The sequence below is a fragment of the Myxine glutinosa genome, chromosome 10, assembly GCF_964187855.1.
Source record: "Myxine glutinosa chromosome 10, kmMyxGlut1.1, whole genome shotgun sequence".
Classification (NCBI taxonomy): Eukaryota; Metazoa; Chordata; class Myxini; order Myxiniformes; family Myxinidae; genus Myxine; species Myxine glutinosa.
In genome coordinates, this window is record NC_136270.1 from 23,662,630 (window position 1) to 23,679,422 (window position 16,793).

Below are 16,793 nucleotides of genomic sequence, written 5' to 3' on the forward strand. Positions count from 1 at the left end.
AAAACACCTCACAGCCACGAAATTAAAAACACCTCACAGCCACGAAATTAAAAACACCTCACAGCCACGAAATTAAAAATACCTCACCACCACGTAATTAAAAACACCTCACAGCCACGAAATTAAAAACACCTCACCACCACGTAATTAAAAACACCTCACAGCCACGAAATTAAAAACACCTCACAGCCACGAAATTAAAAACACCTCACCACCACGAAATTAAAAACACCTCACAGCCACGAAATTAAAAACACCTCACAGCCACGAAATTAAAAATACCTCACCACCACGTAATTAAAAACACCTCACAGCCACGAAATTAAAAACACCTCACCACCACGTAATTAAAAACACCTCACAGCCACGAAATTAAAAATACCTCACCACCACGTAATTAAAAACACCTCACCACCACGTAATTATAAACACCTCACCACCACGTAATTATAAATACCTCACCACCACGCGATTCAAAACCACCACCACGTTATTAAAAACACTTCACAACCACGGAAACAAAAGTTTGAGGGAGTCGTTAAGTGACAACACAGACACTGCCCAGATGTGTAGAAATATAGATAAATGACTGTACCTGAGTTGCTGTTTTGACATGGTTTACACCAATCATAATTCAAACAATCATAATGCACAAATGTATTTGTAATATACGTGATATTACCTTTTATAAACAATTGAAGTTGAAAACTTAAGTTGAAAACAAAACAATTTCCCGAAAAAATTCCAAAAAAATAAAAATACCCTTAGGACATACCGACGGGAGAGATATGTGGATACCAGAAGTTTGGTACGATTTCACAAAAGTTTGAGAAAGTAGTTCAGTGACAACACAACACAGGACAGGCCAGACACTGCACACAGAGAGAGATATATATATATATATAATGTCACATTAATACAACATGAATTGGTGGATATTGATGCAGAGACCATACATACACCCACTCCCTCTTTTCTTTTTAATTAAAATATGGTAACCCGAGGATACCTGTGAGCAGTACGGAGGGATTCCCAGCACCAGTAATGCTTTACCAGGTGTCCAACTCGCAGCCATCTCTCGCACACGGTGCTCTTTCACGTAGATATATCGAACATGCTCCTTCCTCTCTTGGACCCGTACCGGCAGCGCTTTTGACGACACGTGTATACCGCATGTGAGTGAAGCCAGGTAACAGATCAACACCAACAACAATCCATAAATACCACAAACGGCAGCTTCACGTCACGCTTGTTAAAACCATTAACACCTCTGTATCCGCCTGGAAGTACAACAAGAGGCCGTGCTGCTGGATTCGCCGACTCTCGTGTCTCTTCGGTCGCCGCCATGTTTGCCGCGCAATGCATATTGGGTAATTTGAAATCTGCAAACCGCGCGACAAACATGAAAACTACGGAGCAATACACCTTACAACGATATTACCTTTACATGTATGAGTCAGAGATGCAGCACCTGGCTGCGGAAGGCATCATTTGTTGGGGCCATGTTTAAGGTTAGAGCAGGAAGAGAACTTGCAATAATTATTAATTCATTTCGAGTGTATTTTGTCCTCCATATGCATCAATATTGTGTTTGCGTTGCAATTAGCGGCTGACGTATTGCTATTGGCAGCGTTGTCATCTGCCTCGTAATTTTCCTCAGGTTTGACGCCATGACAGTCGTCAGCATCGCTTCCAAAATTATTTTACTGTTTTTATTCATAGCATTTATGTGTGCTTCTCCCATGAAGTGTCTTAGTTTTTCTGCGAAAGATAAAAATTCGACTTTAAAATGAGGCATAACCTCGTCGAGTATGGGGAGGTGCATTTAACATCTTTCGGGCACATCGAGAAATTCACTTCCTGTGCTTAGCAACATGGCTTCTGTATAACTTCCGGTGGCTTCATAAATTTCAGTCTATGAGCAGATGAAATGTTATAATTAATTATTTGCCCCAGCCCATGCTTGATCAGCAATTTTTAATCTTGGTTTTCAAAAAGCGTCAAGGTATTAATTAATCCCTTCATGTTGGAAGGTAGAGCATTCCATATTATTTAATAACTGTTGCAAATACCTGTACTGTAGGCCTACTATACTACTACTACCTACCTACTCCTACTTTCTGACCCAGCTATGTTCCCTCTCCCCCTCAATCCTCCTCCTTGGTGATTTCAATATCCACATGGACTCCACTGACTCCACGCTAACCACTGACTTCACTGATTTACTCACCTGCTTTAACCTCACTCAACATGTCAACTTTCCTACCCATAACCGTGGTCACATTTTGGACCTTGTCTGCTCTACTGGACTAATTTTGCACCATCTCTCTGGCTCCGACCTCACTCTCTCTGACCACCTAACCATCACTCTGACCATCAACATCCCCACCCCAGCACCAAGGCATTATCGCACTATCAACTTCCGTAAGCTAAACGCTCTTTCACCTACCTCATTCTCATCGACCCTCTCTGAAAAAATGTCCACTTCTCCCTTCGTTGACCTCCACACCCCTTCTGACCTCACTGACTACTACAACCACACTCTCTCTCCTCCTGCCTTGACCAACTTGCGCCTATAAAAACCAAAACAGTTTCTTTCACCCATTCTGCTCCCTGGTTTACCCCTGAACTCTGCCTGATGAAAATTCGTGCTCGCCAACTTGAAAGACTCCGCAATAAAACAGGTCTCACAGTTCACTCCCAGGCCTACAAGGACCACATACAACACTATAAAGATGCCCTCTCCCGCGCCCGCTCCGCCTACTACTCTCAAATTATCCACTCTGGCTCCGGAAACCCAAAAGCACTCTTCTCTACAATAAACAAACTCCTCAGCCCCCTGAACACCACCACCCAGTCATTCACAATAGACAACTGCATCTCCTTCCTTTCATTCTTCCAACGCAAAATTGAAAACATCTACAACAGCTTGACCACCGCCGCACCCGCTCCCCCTCAAACCACCTGCCCCCCCCCCTATCCTGCCATCCCCTGTCTCAATTCTCCCCAGTCTCCCCTACTGACCTCTCTGAACTCCTCATCGGAATGAAAACTGCCACCTGCACTCTTGACCCCATCCCCTCCAGCTTTGTCAAGGCCTCCCTTCCTGCTCTCTCTCCACTTATCATTGCAACAATAAACTCCTCCCTGTCTACAGGCATCGTCCCACCATCCCTCAAAATTGCTGCTGTTACCCCCATTCTGAAAAAACGTGGACTAAACCCCGACACCCTAAATAACTTCAGACCCATCTCCAACCTACCCTTTCTGTCAAAGGTTTTGGAACGCGCTGTAGCCACTCAACTCAAACATCACCTCTCTGCCAATAACCTGGATGAAACATTCCAATCCGGATTCCGCTCCAACCACAGTACTGAAACTGCTCTCCTCAAAATCACCAACGACCTTCTCCTCTCCTCTGACGCTGGCAACCTCAACATTCTCATCCTCCTCGACCTCAGCGCCGCCTTTGACACCATCGATCACACCATCCTCCTCACCCGACTTGAAACCACCTTTAACATTACCGGCACTGCCCTCTCTTGGATTAAATCATACCTCTCTGACAGACGTCAGTTCATCTCCATCAATAACTGCAAATCCCCCACTGCTCCCCTCCCCCAAGGTGTCCCCCAAGGTTCAGTCCTTGGCCCCCTCCTCTTCATCCTTTACCTGTCCCCCCTCGGTCACTTAAGCCGCCGTCATGGTCTCCAATTCCACTGCTTCGCCGATGACATCCAGCTTTTCATCTCCACCAAGTCCATCTCCACCGCCACCCACTCTATCCTGACAAACTGCATCACTGAAATAAAATCCTGGCTTCAAATCAACTTCCTCAAACTTAACTGTGATAAATCTGAAATAATCATCATTGGCCCAAAAACGCTCACCAAGTCCACCCATAACTTTGTCCTCAACATCGACGGTATCCCAGTATCCACCTCCCCTCACATCCGGAATCTTGGCGTCATCTTTGACCAAACCCTCTCCTTCGACAAATACACTAAACAGATCACAAAGACAGCCTTCTTTCACCTGAAAAACATCGCCCGTCTCCGTCCATCCCTCTCCTCCGTGGCTGCAGAAACCCTCATCCACGCCTTCATCACTTCCCGTCTGGACTACTGCAATAGCCTCCTTTATGGTTCACCCTCAACAATCACCAATAAACTCCAATACATTCAGAACTCCGCTGCCCGTCTACTCACCCATTCCCGGACCCGTGACCACATCACCCCCGTCCTTTACAAGCTTCACTGGCTCCCCATCTCCCAGAGAATCCAGTACAAAATCCTCCTCTTGACCTACAAAGCCCTCCATAACCTGGCCCCATCCTACCTGGCTGACCTCCTCTCCAGACACACTCCCACCCGCAACCTCCGCTCTGCTGGTACCAACCTCCTGACCCCCCCCCCCCCCCATCCGGACCAAATTCAGATCCTGGGGGGACAGGGCCTTCTCCATCGCTGCTCCCACCCTCTGGAACTCGCTACCTCACACCATCAGAGACTCCTCCTCACTCACCACATTCAAAACATCACTCAAGACCACCTGTTCAACACTGCATTCAACATTTAACCCACAGCATCTAACCCCTGATTATTTCCTCTCCTTCTCCCTCCTTTGTGCTTTGAATATTTCCCTATTGATTCTTCTTTATTTGCAATTGTTTTTATGTTTTGCTATGCATTATGTTTTGCACTCTGTCAAAGCGTCTTTGGGCTTCCTGAAAAGCGCTATATAAAATAAATGCATTATTATTATTATTATTACTAGGAATACCTGTACCTGTTGGACCTGATGACACATTGGAGCAATCATACCTGCTGTCATCACGTTGTTCTCTGTCAAAAACGAAAAACACGGTCAGTCCGTCCATGAATATTTGTCTATTAATTACGTACTGTTTGAACGTCAGTTACACCCTGACGACACGTACGTCTATTAATTACGTACTATTGCAATGTACATTTTAGACCTTTCGACCCTTTAAACTGTTGAGACCCCTTCGACATTTGAAGACCCCTAAAATCCCCGATATCCTTAAGGCCCCAAGACCTTCAAGACCCTTAAGATCCCCAAAACCCTAGATACCACAAGACCCTTCAAGAAGACCCATTAGATGCCAAATACCCCTAAAAACGCCCAGATCCAAAAGACCCTTTATGTTCTGAAGACCATTTAGACCCCCAAAGACCTGTAAGACCCAAAAAACCATTTAAGACCCTTCAAGACCTCGAATACCCTTTGAAAACCTCAAAGACCCTTTAAGACCCTTTGGACCTATAAGACTCCTTAGATCCTTGAAGATGCCCAAGACCCCAAAGACCTCTAAGAACCTCTAGACACTTAAGACCCCCAAGAAGCCTAATAAACCTAAGATCCCTAATTCTTAATATTGTTGCGGATCTCGACGCTGGCCTTCTCCCCTTACCAAGGGGGGATTAGTCCCCTTGTCTTCGACTGGCCTGGCGGGACCCGGGACCTATGACGTCCTTTCCGGACAGCGTGAAATAGGGTATTAGGACTAAAGTTCGCTATTACCTAATTACTCGCGCTGCCCTGAAACGAGGAAGTAAGCCCCGCACGAACCACGCGTGTTGAGATGCCGAGCGGTGCGTACACGCGATCCGTGCTGTTTAGATGGTGACCCCGGTTCTAGCGATCTTATTCGTGCCACGCTTAGTCAATGGATAAATCACAGAAGCGGCCGAATTGGAAAAAGGAAGAACAGATTTATTTACACTATTCACAATGGTTCAGAGAAAAAGGGGACACAGTGCAGCCTTAAAACAGTCTTAACTTAATACCCAGGACAAATGGGCCTGTCACACACACACACACACACACACACACACTCACACGGGGATTGCAGCTGCGGGATGATGGTCCGCGTCCAAGGATGGCTCCCGTGCAGCTCCCTCCGGTCTCCGGCTCGTCCCGTGCAGATGGTAAGAAGAGAAGGCAACAGCTCTCCGCATGTCGTTTGGATGCACTAGGGTTATTACGGGGTGATTTGGTAGGGAGCGGACTTCGGCGGTTAATTACTGGCAGGTATTACCACGTTTACTCGCGTGGCTGAAGTAGGCGCTATTCGCCACCGGCGCGTCTGACTGCAGCCGTGTACTCAACGCCTCTTCTTCCTCTCCTCTGGCGCGTACGTTATACTGTGCGAGTTACAGTGCAATGCCTCCAAACGCTTATCGCACGACGTTCTCTCCACATAAGTCCTTTCTCCAAGCCCTCTCCCAACAACTCCTTTCACCACTGCCGTGTGCACGCGAGTCTTCTTCGTAAGTTCTCCAATGTAAATGCTCTCCCAACAAGTCCTTTATCTCTCTCCACTTGCGAGTCAGTCCTCTTTTTCCTTTTCGAGTCCTCCCGATAAGTCCTCTCCCAACAAGTCCTTTGCGAGTCCTATCGCCACTGCCGTGTGCACACGAGTCCTTTCTCTGCGAGTCCTTTCACCAAGCCCTCTCCCAATGAGTCCTTTCTCTGCTCTGCGAGTCCTTTTCCAGGGCTTTGTGCAGTGACTTATATAGGCACGCCCCGCAAACCTTCTAGAACTCACCAGACGCGCCTCTCCACGCCCTCTCATGCCATGCCGCTTGAGCCCTGGTTGGCTGGTGGCTCTTACCGTCATCGCCTCTGACGCTCCGCCTTGACGCCGCCCCCACTCCGACCTCGCACTCCTCCTTCTCAGGCCTACCTTGTGTTACTCGACTAGTGAGTGAGCAAAGGGCAGCAAATGCTGCGGGCAGCCAAACCGTAACAACTGAGCGGGTCAGCCAAATGGGGCGCGGGATCAATTATGCCCATTGAGGTGGAATTGGAAGGTGGACGTAAAATGAACGGGACCTAAACTCATGTCTTTACACAACGCAGATATTTACTAGGGGAAATGGCCTATACTTACACATACTATGACATAACTAATACTACAAGGGGGCCTACGTGTTGCTCGTGGACTAACTATGGGGGGCAACCCTTTAACCTTTAATGATCAATATATGCAATTCTCAAAACCGTAGCACTGCCCCCCTCCCTTGCCAGACTCGTCCCCGAGTCGAACCCACACAAGTGAGAACGACCGGTTTTGAGAAAGGTTCGGGACTAGTTTAAAAAAAAATTACGTGTGACACTTAGATGTTAGACCCTGGTGTTGGGCTAGCGGCTAGGGTACCGGCTTAGGATCCTAGGATCCTGGGTTTGAATCCCGGTCAATCACTGAATTAACGCCAGGGGGGTTGACTCAGCCTGTCATACCTTCCGAGGTCGGCTAATTGAGTACCAGTTCACTGGTAATTCCCTGTTTGTCGTTAAAGGCGGCAAAAAAGGTTGGCGTCAGGAAGGGCATCCGGCCGTAAAACATTGCTTCAAAAAGGGGACCAAAAAAACAACAACAACCATGGTTCCCGAAAAAGGCCAACCCCCGCTTTGCGGGGAAAAATGGCCTCTAAAGGTGGTTTTTTTTTTTAACTTAGATGTGGTTTCCCTCTACATTTAATCTAACACCCTGTATGTGACAGTTTTACAACACTAGATATGTCCCACCTACTGCGTTGTGTACTAACTAACAAACTCACGCCCACAGCTAACCGAATTGCGGAATTGATTCTCAAACTACACATAAAGCTGGTGGGGAGCATGTTATTTACAACACTAAACTAATTATTTACATCTCTTTAACCCAGGACCTGGTCTTTTTGGAAAGAAATTTGGAGGGGAGAGAACACAGCAATGCACCAATACACCAATACACATTTTTAAAAATGCACAGTTCAAATGTCATATTTGCTGCTTGGCTGATGCTTGGCTGCATCTTCTTGCTTCCTGCTTCATCTTCGGTGTGCCATAATAAAAACTCACAGGTCTTCTTTCCTGACACACCAGAATACAATGTACAAACCGTGTTCGTTTTTATTCCCACCAGGGCCAATCTTATGGTCCATCTGCGTGACATTGACACCACTTAAAGCCAGTGGTCCACAGGTGCAAGGTAACGTTTGCAGCAAATGACCGCTCAGCAAAGATGCCAGGCCACAGAACATGTGGTCCATAAGGTGTATTGGTGCAGCAAAGGGTAGCAGTGGCGCCGCACAAGTGTAGCCAGGCGCAGCTGCACAGTTCAGGGTTCCTGCACACTCCCCTCCAAAATGGGTCCATGGGTGGGGAGGAAGACAAAGCACAGTTAGCAGAGGAAAGGACGCAAAGGTACACACAATGCAACGCAATGCAACATGAGGGGCGCGGGAGAGCGAGCAGAGCAAGCTCATCCCTAACCGTTCGTAACCCCCCCATGTCAGCCTACACTACCCTTGCCCTTCCCTGTATTTACACTTTACAAATTCGTCTCTATGTCTTGTCTCCCATATCCCCCTCTAATCCAAATTCGTCTTCCAATCCCTCCCAAGTAGGAAGAGATGGAATTACACACATTGTCTAATCACATCATGATGCATCTTTACCATCCAAATAGTTCACAAAACCTGGTGTGGAGTTCCGTCTCCCTTGGTGAGTGGATGTGGATGGTGCGAAGAGACTTCTTCATCCTAACTATACTCTAATAACATTAACTCAGTTGCACTACCCGGGGTCTTGCCCTGCCAATTCAATTGGCCATCGTTACACTATGCGGTTCTAAAAACCAATTCCCATTGACCATCCTGTGATGCCATCCAATTTGGGTCTCACTCCCCAATTTTTCACTACTGTGCCTTTGCACAATTTCGGGGCTGGGTCGTGTGGCTCCACTAGCAGGTCTACCTACCTGCGCACCTCCGCCACTGAAGTCGCCACTCGAGCTTACCTTGCTCCTTGCGACTACGCTAAATAGGGGAAGGCCCTCCTGGCTCTCACCCCTCTGATGCCCTCTCTGGCATTGGGCTACCCGGGTCCTTCTCCTGGATCCTTGGGCCCCACTGAACACTACTCTGACGGGCTCCCAGAGCCTACCTGCGGCCTCACCTGGCCGACAGACTACCAGTGGCGGAGTGCCCCAATAACCATACGCACCAACAAAGCCCACACGCCCAGCCATTCCACAGACTCATGCACCCATCCAAGCACTTCCTGCTACTTCCTGCACCACAGGTGTCAATATCCAACAATTTACCTAGACCCTCTACTTGACTTTTAAACTACCCTCCCCGGGTATCCGTGAAGGGGTCCATCTTCCCCATTCACTCCTTCGCACCATGCATTCCAGACCACTCATTCCACAACATTTATTCCACACACCTGTTCTCCACTTGCACCCCATGCAAGTCAATTCACTCAACACAAGTCCATTCGTCCTCAATACACCACTTATACACTACTACATACACACAGCATCATCTAACTAACTACTTCCCTCTAATACTCGTGCTTTCCCATCTTCCCTTACACTAAGCACTCCCTCGTCATTATCATCCTTCTAATCTCTCTACGTCCCCTCTACCTGTACAAAAGTCACTACTTAAATCTCGTCATCTACTGTCATTTCTCTAAATCCCTAACAATATCCTAGCCCGCCCTCGGCTAGTTTTCACTGCCATCCCCATAATCCAGCGCTCATGTGCCCCCAGTATATGGTAAAGCTGCCATTCGCCAACACTATGGCTAACTGTCCACTCCACTCAAGCCTCTCGGTGCGGAAATACATCGTCATTACAGCTCGGCTTCGAAAAGCCGAGCAATGCATGCGGGTGGTTGGTCTCCTGTAGGGTGGGTCCGTCCGGCATTTTTGATTCAGGGGAGGAGGTTTTGTTGGACCAAGGTTCCAGGCGCCATCTCTGCGTGGGGCCTTTCGGTCCCCGGAACGATGGCCCAACCTCCCACGGTCGGAGCACCGCGCCCGCCAGGAGGAGAAGTTCCGACCTCTCCTACCCCCCCTCAAACCGTGCCGATCGCCTTTCCCGCCAAGGCGCGGCACCGACCATACAGGGCGGGGCCCGGCACGAATCGTGCACGCCACCGCGGCAACGATCCCCGCATGTCCCCGCAGCACACAAAGCACCCGACTCACTGAGGGCTCGCGTCAGCTATTAATCGCACTAAACGCTGCCCCGGTCTGCGTCGATGCTCGAGTCGCATTCTCACACCCACACGCGACCCACTCCTTACTCACACACTGAGGCACTCCAGCGCCGCCCATACACTCCCTGCATTCCGTTACTATACTCACTCTCCGCACACGGTCCGGTGTGCACTCGTTTCCTGCACACTCCGGTGCACACTCATCCCCCGCACACTGCGGTGCACACCACTCAGGCGCACTCACGCTGTTCGTACACTCCATCAACACACACCCTCGCGCACATCCTGGCGCACTCATACTACTCGCGCACTCCGTTACACACTCAGCCATCGCACACCCTCACGTACTCTCTCTTGTTACATCCTCAGTAACAACCACAGGTGTGCACACTCTTGGCACACACCCAATCACACGCTCTGGTGTGCACTCCCGCACACTCTCTACCACACGCTCCTTTGTGCATTCTCGCACACTCTCTCTGACACGCTCTGGTGTGCATCCACTCTCACTCTCGGCCATCGCACACTCTGTGTCACACTCTTCACACATACACTCCGTTGTGCATTCGCTCTCACACTCTGTAACACACTCTCCCGTTACACACTCGCGCTTCGGTGCTGTTCGCACACACGCGCCATTCACTTTCACACATCGCACCACGGACCTTCCACAAGCGCCCGGGTTGCGTCGCGATCCCAATTGCGCCAAAAATATTTTCGTGCCAAACATTTTCGCACCATACACGCTCCTACTCACCTTTGGGATTCTCTTCTCTGCCAACCGCACCTGCAAATCTTTATTGGGATTAGACAGTACAACATCACAATGTGAACACTGACTTTGAGTACATTCCAACTTTTCCCTCTCCTGTGATTCACTTTCTAACTCCGCCGTCTCTTCAACCCCAATTTCAACTATGATTATTTCTTTTTCTTTTTACTTGACGACCGCCAGTGCCAATAAAATTTCATTTTCCAACTCGGCGGCCGTCGGCTTTTCCATACCCCGAGTCGCGATTTCTACCCCGGTCAACTTAACTGTGCTCTGCCCAAGCTCGTTCTTCTTGCGTTCCTCGCACCGCGTTACCTCGTCGCATACCAATGCGACTTTCCCGCTCAACCTGCGCCTTATGTCCTCCCCCATCTTTTTTATTAACTCCCCTCAGGTGTCCATTTTGCTTTCCAGCCCGTTTTTCACCTCTTCCAATTGATCACCCATTTTTTTCAATTAGCCACCCATTTTGCTTCCCAATTCATTTTTCGCCTTTTCCAATTCCGGGGTGGATTTGTCACTTTAGGTGTCCAATTTATTTTCCAACCCCAATAACCCACCTTTCATTTCTTGGGTGGATTTATTACCCATTTCCCTCATTTGATTCTTTAGTTCTTTCGTGTCTTCACCCGACCTGACCATAAAGGCCCTCATTTGTGCCATAAATAGGTCCATATCCATTGGCACCGCGGGCTCGGCTCTCGCCGCTACGTGCGAGGCGCCGCCATTTTCTACCCCTACTGCCGGCCCCTCATCAATGTCCTCCTCTTCTCCCACTTCGTCCCAAGGGTCCTGGGTTATCGATTCTAACTCCTCATCTATCTCCTCCTCTTCTACCCCCACCTACATTCGACCGTCTTGGCTAGCCATGGCACGAATTAAATTTAGATGTTAATACTAAATTTCGGTCGCTCATAATTTTTGAGTGCGTTAAGCGCACTTCGGGTCCCAATCCAAACTCCTGACACCAAATGTTGCGGATCTCGACGCTGGCCTTCTCCCCTTACCAAGGGGGGATTAGTCCCCTTGTCTTCGACTGGTCTGGTGGGACCCGGGACCTATGATGTCCCTCCCGGACAGCGCGAAATAGGGTATTAGGACTAAAGTTCGCTATTACCTAATTACTCGCGCTGCCCTGAAACGAGAAAATAAGCGCCGCACGAACCACGCGTGTTGAGACGCCGAGCGGTGCGTACACGCGATCCGTGCCGTTTAGAATTTGACCCCGGTTCTAGCGATCTTATTCATGCCACGCTTAGTCAATGGATAAATCACAAAAGCGGTCGAATTGGAAAAAGGAAGAACAGATTTATTTACACTATTCACAATGGCTCAAAGAAAAAGGGGACACAGTGCAGCCTTAAAACACTTTTAACTTAATACCCAGGACAAACGGGCCGGTCACAAACACACTCACACGGGGTTTGCACCTGCGGGATGATGGTCCGCGTCCAAGGATGGCTCCCGTGCAGCTCCCTCCAGTCTCTGGCTCGTCCCATGCGAATGGTAAGAAGAGAAGGCAGCAACTCTCCGCATGTCGTTTGGACGCACCAGTGTTATTACGGGGTGATTTGGTAGGGAGCGGACTTCGGCGGTTAATCACTGGCAGGTATTACCGCGTTTACTCGCGTGGCTGAAGTAGGTGCTATTCGCCACCGGCGCGACTGGCTGCAGCCGTGTACTCAACGCCTCTTCTTCCTCTCCTCTGGCGCCTACGTTATACTGTGCGAGTTACAGTGCAATGCCTCCAAACGCTTATCGCACGATGTTCTCTCCACACAAGTCCTTTCTCCAAGCCCTCTCCCAACAAGTCCTTTCACCACTACCATGTGCACGCGAGTCTTCCTCGTAAGTCCTCCAATGTAAGTGCTCTCCCAACAAGTCCTTTATCTCTCTCCACTTGCGAGTCAGTCCTCTTTTTCTTTTTCGAGTCCTCCCGATAAGTCCTCTCCCATCAAGTCCTTTGCGATTCCTATCGCCACTGCCGTGTGCATGCGAGTCCTTTCTCTGCGAGTCCTTTCACCAAGCCCTCTCCCAACGAGTCCTTTCCCTGCTCTGCGAGTCCTTTTCCAGGGCTTTGTGCAGTGACTTATATAGGCACGCCCCGTGAACCTTCTAGAACTCACCAGACGCGCCTCTCCATGCCCTCTCATGCCATGCCGATTGAGCCCTGGTTGGCTGGTGGCTCTTACCGTCATCGCCTCTGACGCTCCGCCTTGACGCCACCCCCACCCCGACCTCGCGCTCCTCCTTCTCAGGCCTACCTTGTGTTACTCGACTAGTGAGTTAGCAAAGGGCAGCAAATGCTGCGGGCAGCCAAAGCGTAACAACTGAGCGGGTCAGCCAAATGGGGCGCAGGATCAATTATGCCAATTGAGGTGGAATTTGAGGGTGGACGTAAAATGAATGGGACCTAAACTCATGTCTTTACACAACGCAGATATTTACTAGGGGAAATGGCCTATACTTACACATACTATGACATAACTAATACTACAAGGGGGCCTACGTGTTGCTCATGGACTAACTATGGGGGGCAACCCTTTAACCTTTAATGATCAATATGTGCAATTCTCAAAACCGTAGCAATATCGTTAAGACCTCTAAGACCGTTAAGACCCCTTTGACCTGATCTTTTTGAAACTTTATACACCTTTAGATCCCTTCACCCTTTTTACCCCCACAACTTTTAGACTGTCTAGAATCTAGATGTTGCATACATCACATAGACCAGTGGTTCTTAACCTTTTTAAAGGCACCGAACCCTAACGAAACCCACCGAACACTCACGGAACCCCTCAAATTTGACAAAAAAATTAAGAAGAATTGCATGTAAATGCGTTTTCTGTTCTTCTTTTCGGGAAGCGATCTGGGAAATGCGTGGTTTTGTTTTGGCAAGGGTTACCCTCAAATCATTTTCGCATGCAAGCCTGCTCCTTTTCTTTGTTTTAATGTCCACCAGTTTCGAAAACGCATGTTCGCAGAGATTCGTTGTAACGAACAGTGTGAGGATCTCAAGGGCAATTTTAGCGATGTGAGGATACCCTTCCATTTGGCGGCACCAAAACGTTGAGAGCGTTGTTGTACCAAAGAGTTGTTGTTGAGTCTGGCTCTGCTGAAGTTCGATGAGGTCGTCGAGGTATTGGTCGTTGACATCTGCCATTGCAACGTCGAAAGTAAACGGCTGCCGCACCCATGCTGGGTATTGTTCTTGGTCGGGGAAGTAGCCATCAAATGACTTTCCCAGCTCATCCAAGTGCGTGGCAATCGCTTGGTCCAGCTCCCCCGGTACAGCAGTGCCTCCAACTTCAGACTCATCTTCGATCCCGCTCACGCACTCGTCCAGTAGCGAAAAGTTCACGAAGTTGTCGTTCTCTGTTCGCCGCCTCCACAACGGTAACTTCTTTCGGAAAGCGCTCAGCTTTTCTTCAGATTCGATGACATTCACTCCACCGCCCTGCATCTGGCAATTGAGATGAGTGAGTGCGTCAAAGATGTCAGCCAAGTACGCCAAGGCGAGGATGAACTCTGACTCTTGGAAGTGCGTTGCATGGCAATGCTGGTGTTCTTGCAAAAACAGGGCTAATTCTACACACAAGGCAAAAACACGGCTCACTACCTTCCCTCGTGATAACCATCAAACGTTAGAGTGGAAGAGAAGGACTTCGAATTCAGAGCCGATTTCATTGCACAGCTCTTTGAATATGCGATGGTTCAAAGCACGGCTTCACACGTAATTCACAGTTTCAACGACGATTTTCAGAACATTGGCCAGTTTTGGAGGCAGGGTTTTTGATGCCAGCGCATGTCTGTGCAGGACGCAGTGCGTGACGATGATGTGTGGTGCATCGTCCTTCATCAGCGCTCCAAAACCGGAGTTGCATCCCAGCATGGCTGGAGCTCCGTCCGAGCAAACTGCAGACACCATGTTCCACGAGAGGCCGTTGCTTCTGAAGACGTCGTCCACAAGCTTCTTCACGTCAGCTGCCTTCGTCGTTGTTGTGAGAGGCTTGCAAAACAGAAAGTCTTCCTTGATCTCGTCTCCTTTGACATAACGCACAAAAAGATGAGCTGGCTCAAATTTGAAACGTCGGTGGTCTCGTCGAGTTGAAGGCTGAATTTCGTCGGGCTCGCGTCTAAATCTGCAACTACCTGGGCGAGGATGTCGTCGCTCATGTCGTCGATTCTGCATCTGATGGTGTCATTTGAGAGTGGAACGAGAGACAACTTGTTTTCAGCAGATTTTCCCAGCATGATGTTGGCCATCTTCAACGCGGCCGGTTTGATGAGTGTCTCGCCAAAGGTGTGCGGTTTGCCCTGCTTTGTGATCAGGTACGCAACTTCATACGACGCGGTGAGGATCGGTTTGTCAATTGGAACGAAGCCGAGAGTGGGCAAGGTAGCACTTGCGTCGAATCGGAATCTCTTCAATTTGAATTCATCCAACGTTGCGTCTTTGTACTGCCCCTCGCCGTGCAGTTTTTTGAAGTGTTCCCGTAGTTTTGCTGGTGCTAGGCTGGAGTTGCTCAACTTGACATTGCAAAGCATGCATTGAGGATGCTGACTTCCGTCCTGTTCCGTCAAACACGTGAACCCGTACCGCACGTAATCCTCCAACCACTTCCTTTTTTTGCTCGACATACTGCAAAAAAAAAGAAGTAACAAACTGATCTTAATTGAGTTCGGGCAAATAATTACATGACAAAAATTAAAAAAGGAACATGCTTAAATATAATCAGTACCCCTCTGAAAACTGAGAAATTTTAACGAAGAAAACATAACTTCTAGTTATGATGATGGGATTTATTTATCTACTCAACTCTATGTCACCTCAAATCCCATTATAATATTACATAGAAAACTGTGAATTGTTAGTTTTGAATTGCGACCAAAGGAGTTATATCACCTCCACCTAATTTTCTGAGTAATTCAATCATATTTTATAATCACCATCCACTTTTGATTTTAATATAACTCTGAACCCGCCCTGCATATCCACAAACATTTCCAACTTACTTTTCAATTAATCAGTAACGCCAAAGTAAGGTGCGACCAATGACGCACGGCACATGGCAAGCTAACTGGAAATTCACTGGAATTTCCGAACACCTGCAAAGTCCAAAATCCAGTAAGTAAGTAAGCAAGTAAGCACCATCAACAGAATAATTAGCAAGTTGCTCATTGATTCAACTTACTACAGTCAGTGTGAAACAACTTATCTTAAACACAGACCAGAGAAACCATGAATGGGATGGGAATACAATTACAAATAACATTTCCATTCGTTCGTAACATACATAGCAAAATAATAATAATATTAATAATAAGCGTAATTACACATAGTTTCAAAATTGATACAAAACTAAAAACAAAAACAAAAAACAAATTGCAATGCGTTTCGGAGGACCTCCGCCGAACCCCTGAGACTGGCTCACTGAACCCTTGGGGTTCGGTCGAACCCAGGTTAAGAACCACGGACATAGACCTTTATACCCCTTAACACCATTTAGACCCGTTACACCCTTCAGACCGATTAGACTGCTTTAACCCTTGACCACTTAGAGCTTTAGACCACTTGGCCCTTTTTAGATCCTTTTTACATGATTGAGATATTAGACCCTTTAGACCCCTTAGACACAAACTACTATCAGAACGTACCCGTTGCACCTTCAGACCATCAAGACCCTTTTAAGCGCACACCACGCCTGCATCTATAGTCTTCTTACAAAACACAGACTAGACTTTTTTCAGCAAGTAAAGCGAAACTCTACCCACCCTTAGACCGTAGTTGGATACTCTGTTAGTTATCTTACTATAATTCACCAAATGTCCGTCCGTCCGTTCGAAGGTACCGCAAAAACGGCTCAACTGATCGCAACGATATTTTGGGTGGGTATTCCTTGGACCCCTGGGAGTAAAATAGGCTATATTGTTTTTCAAATTTTCCAGTTTTTCCAAATACGATGGAATAATATATACCGATATGAACAGTGATGTGGCT

At 48.0% G+C, this 16,793-nt stretch overlaps 2 protein-coding genes across 3 annotated transcripts in view; one reads left to right on the plus strand and one right to left on the minus strand.

Moving 5' to 3' along the window:
* Positions 1-1,355, minus strand: part of RRP7A (ribosomal RNA processing 7 homolog A) — a 29,786-nt gene extending 28,431 nt beyond the window's left edge. Inside the window, exons 1-2 of the mRNA XM_068127250.2 lie at positions 1,269-1,355; positions 1,010-1,149 (exon numbers count right to left, since the gene is read on the minus strand). Coding sequence (XP_067983351.1) covers positions 1,010-1,149; positions 1,269-1,347 — 219 coding nt within the window. The 5' untranslated portion in view covers positions 1,348-1,355. The remainder of the gene's footprint in view (positions 1-1,009; positions 1,150-1,268) is intronic.
* LOC137434339 (growth arrest-specific protein 7) overlaps positions 1-16,793 on the plus strand; it is a 517,476-nt gene that overhangs the window by 328,410 nt on the left and 172,273 nt on the right. The window lies entirely within an intron of this gene.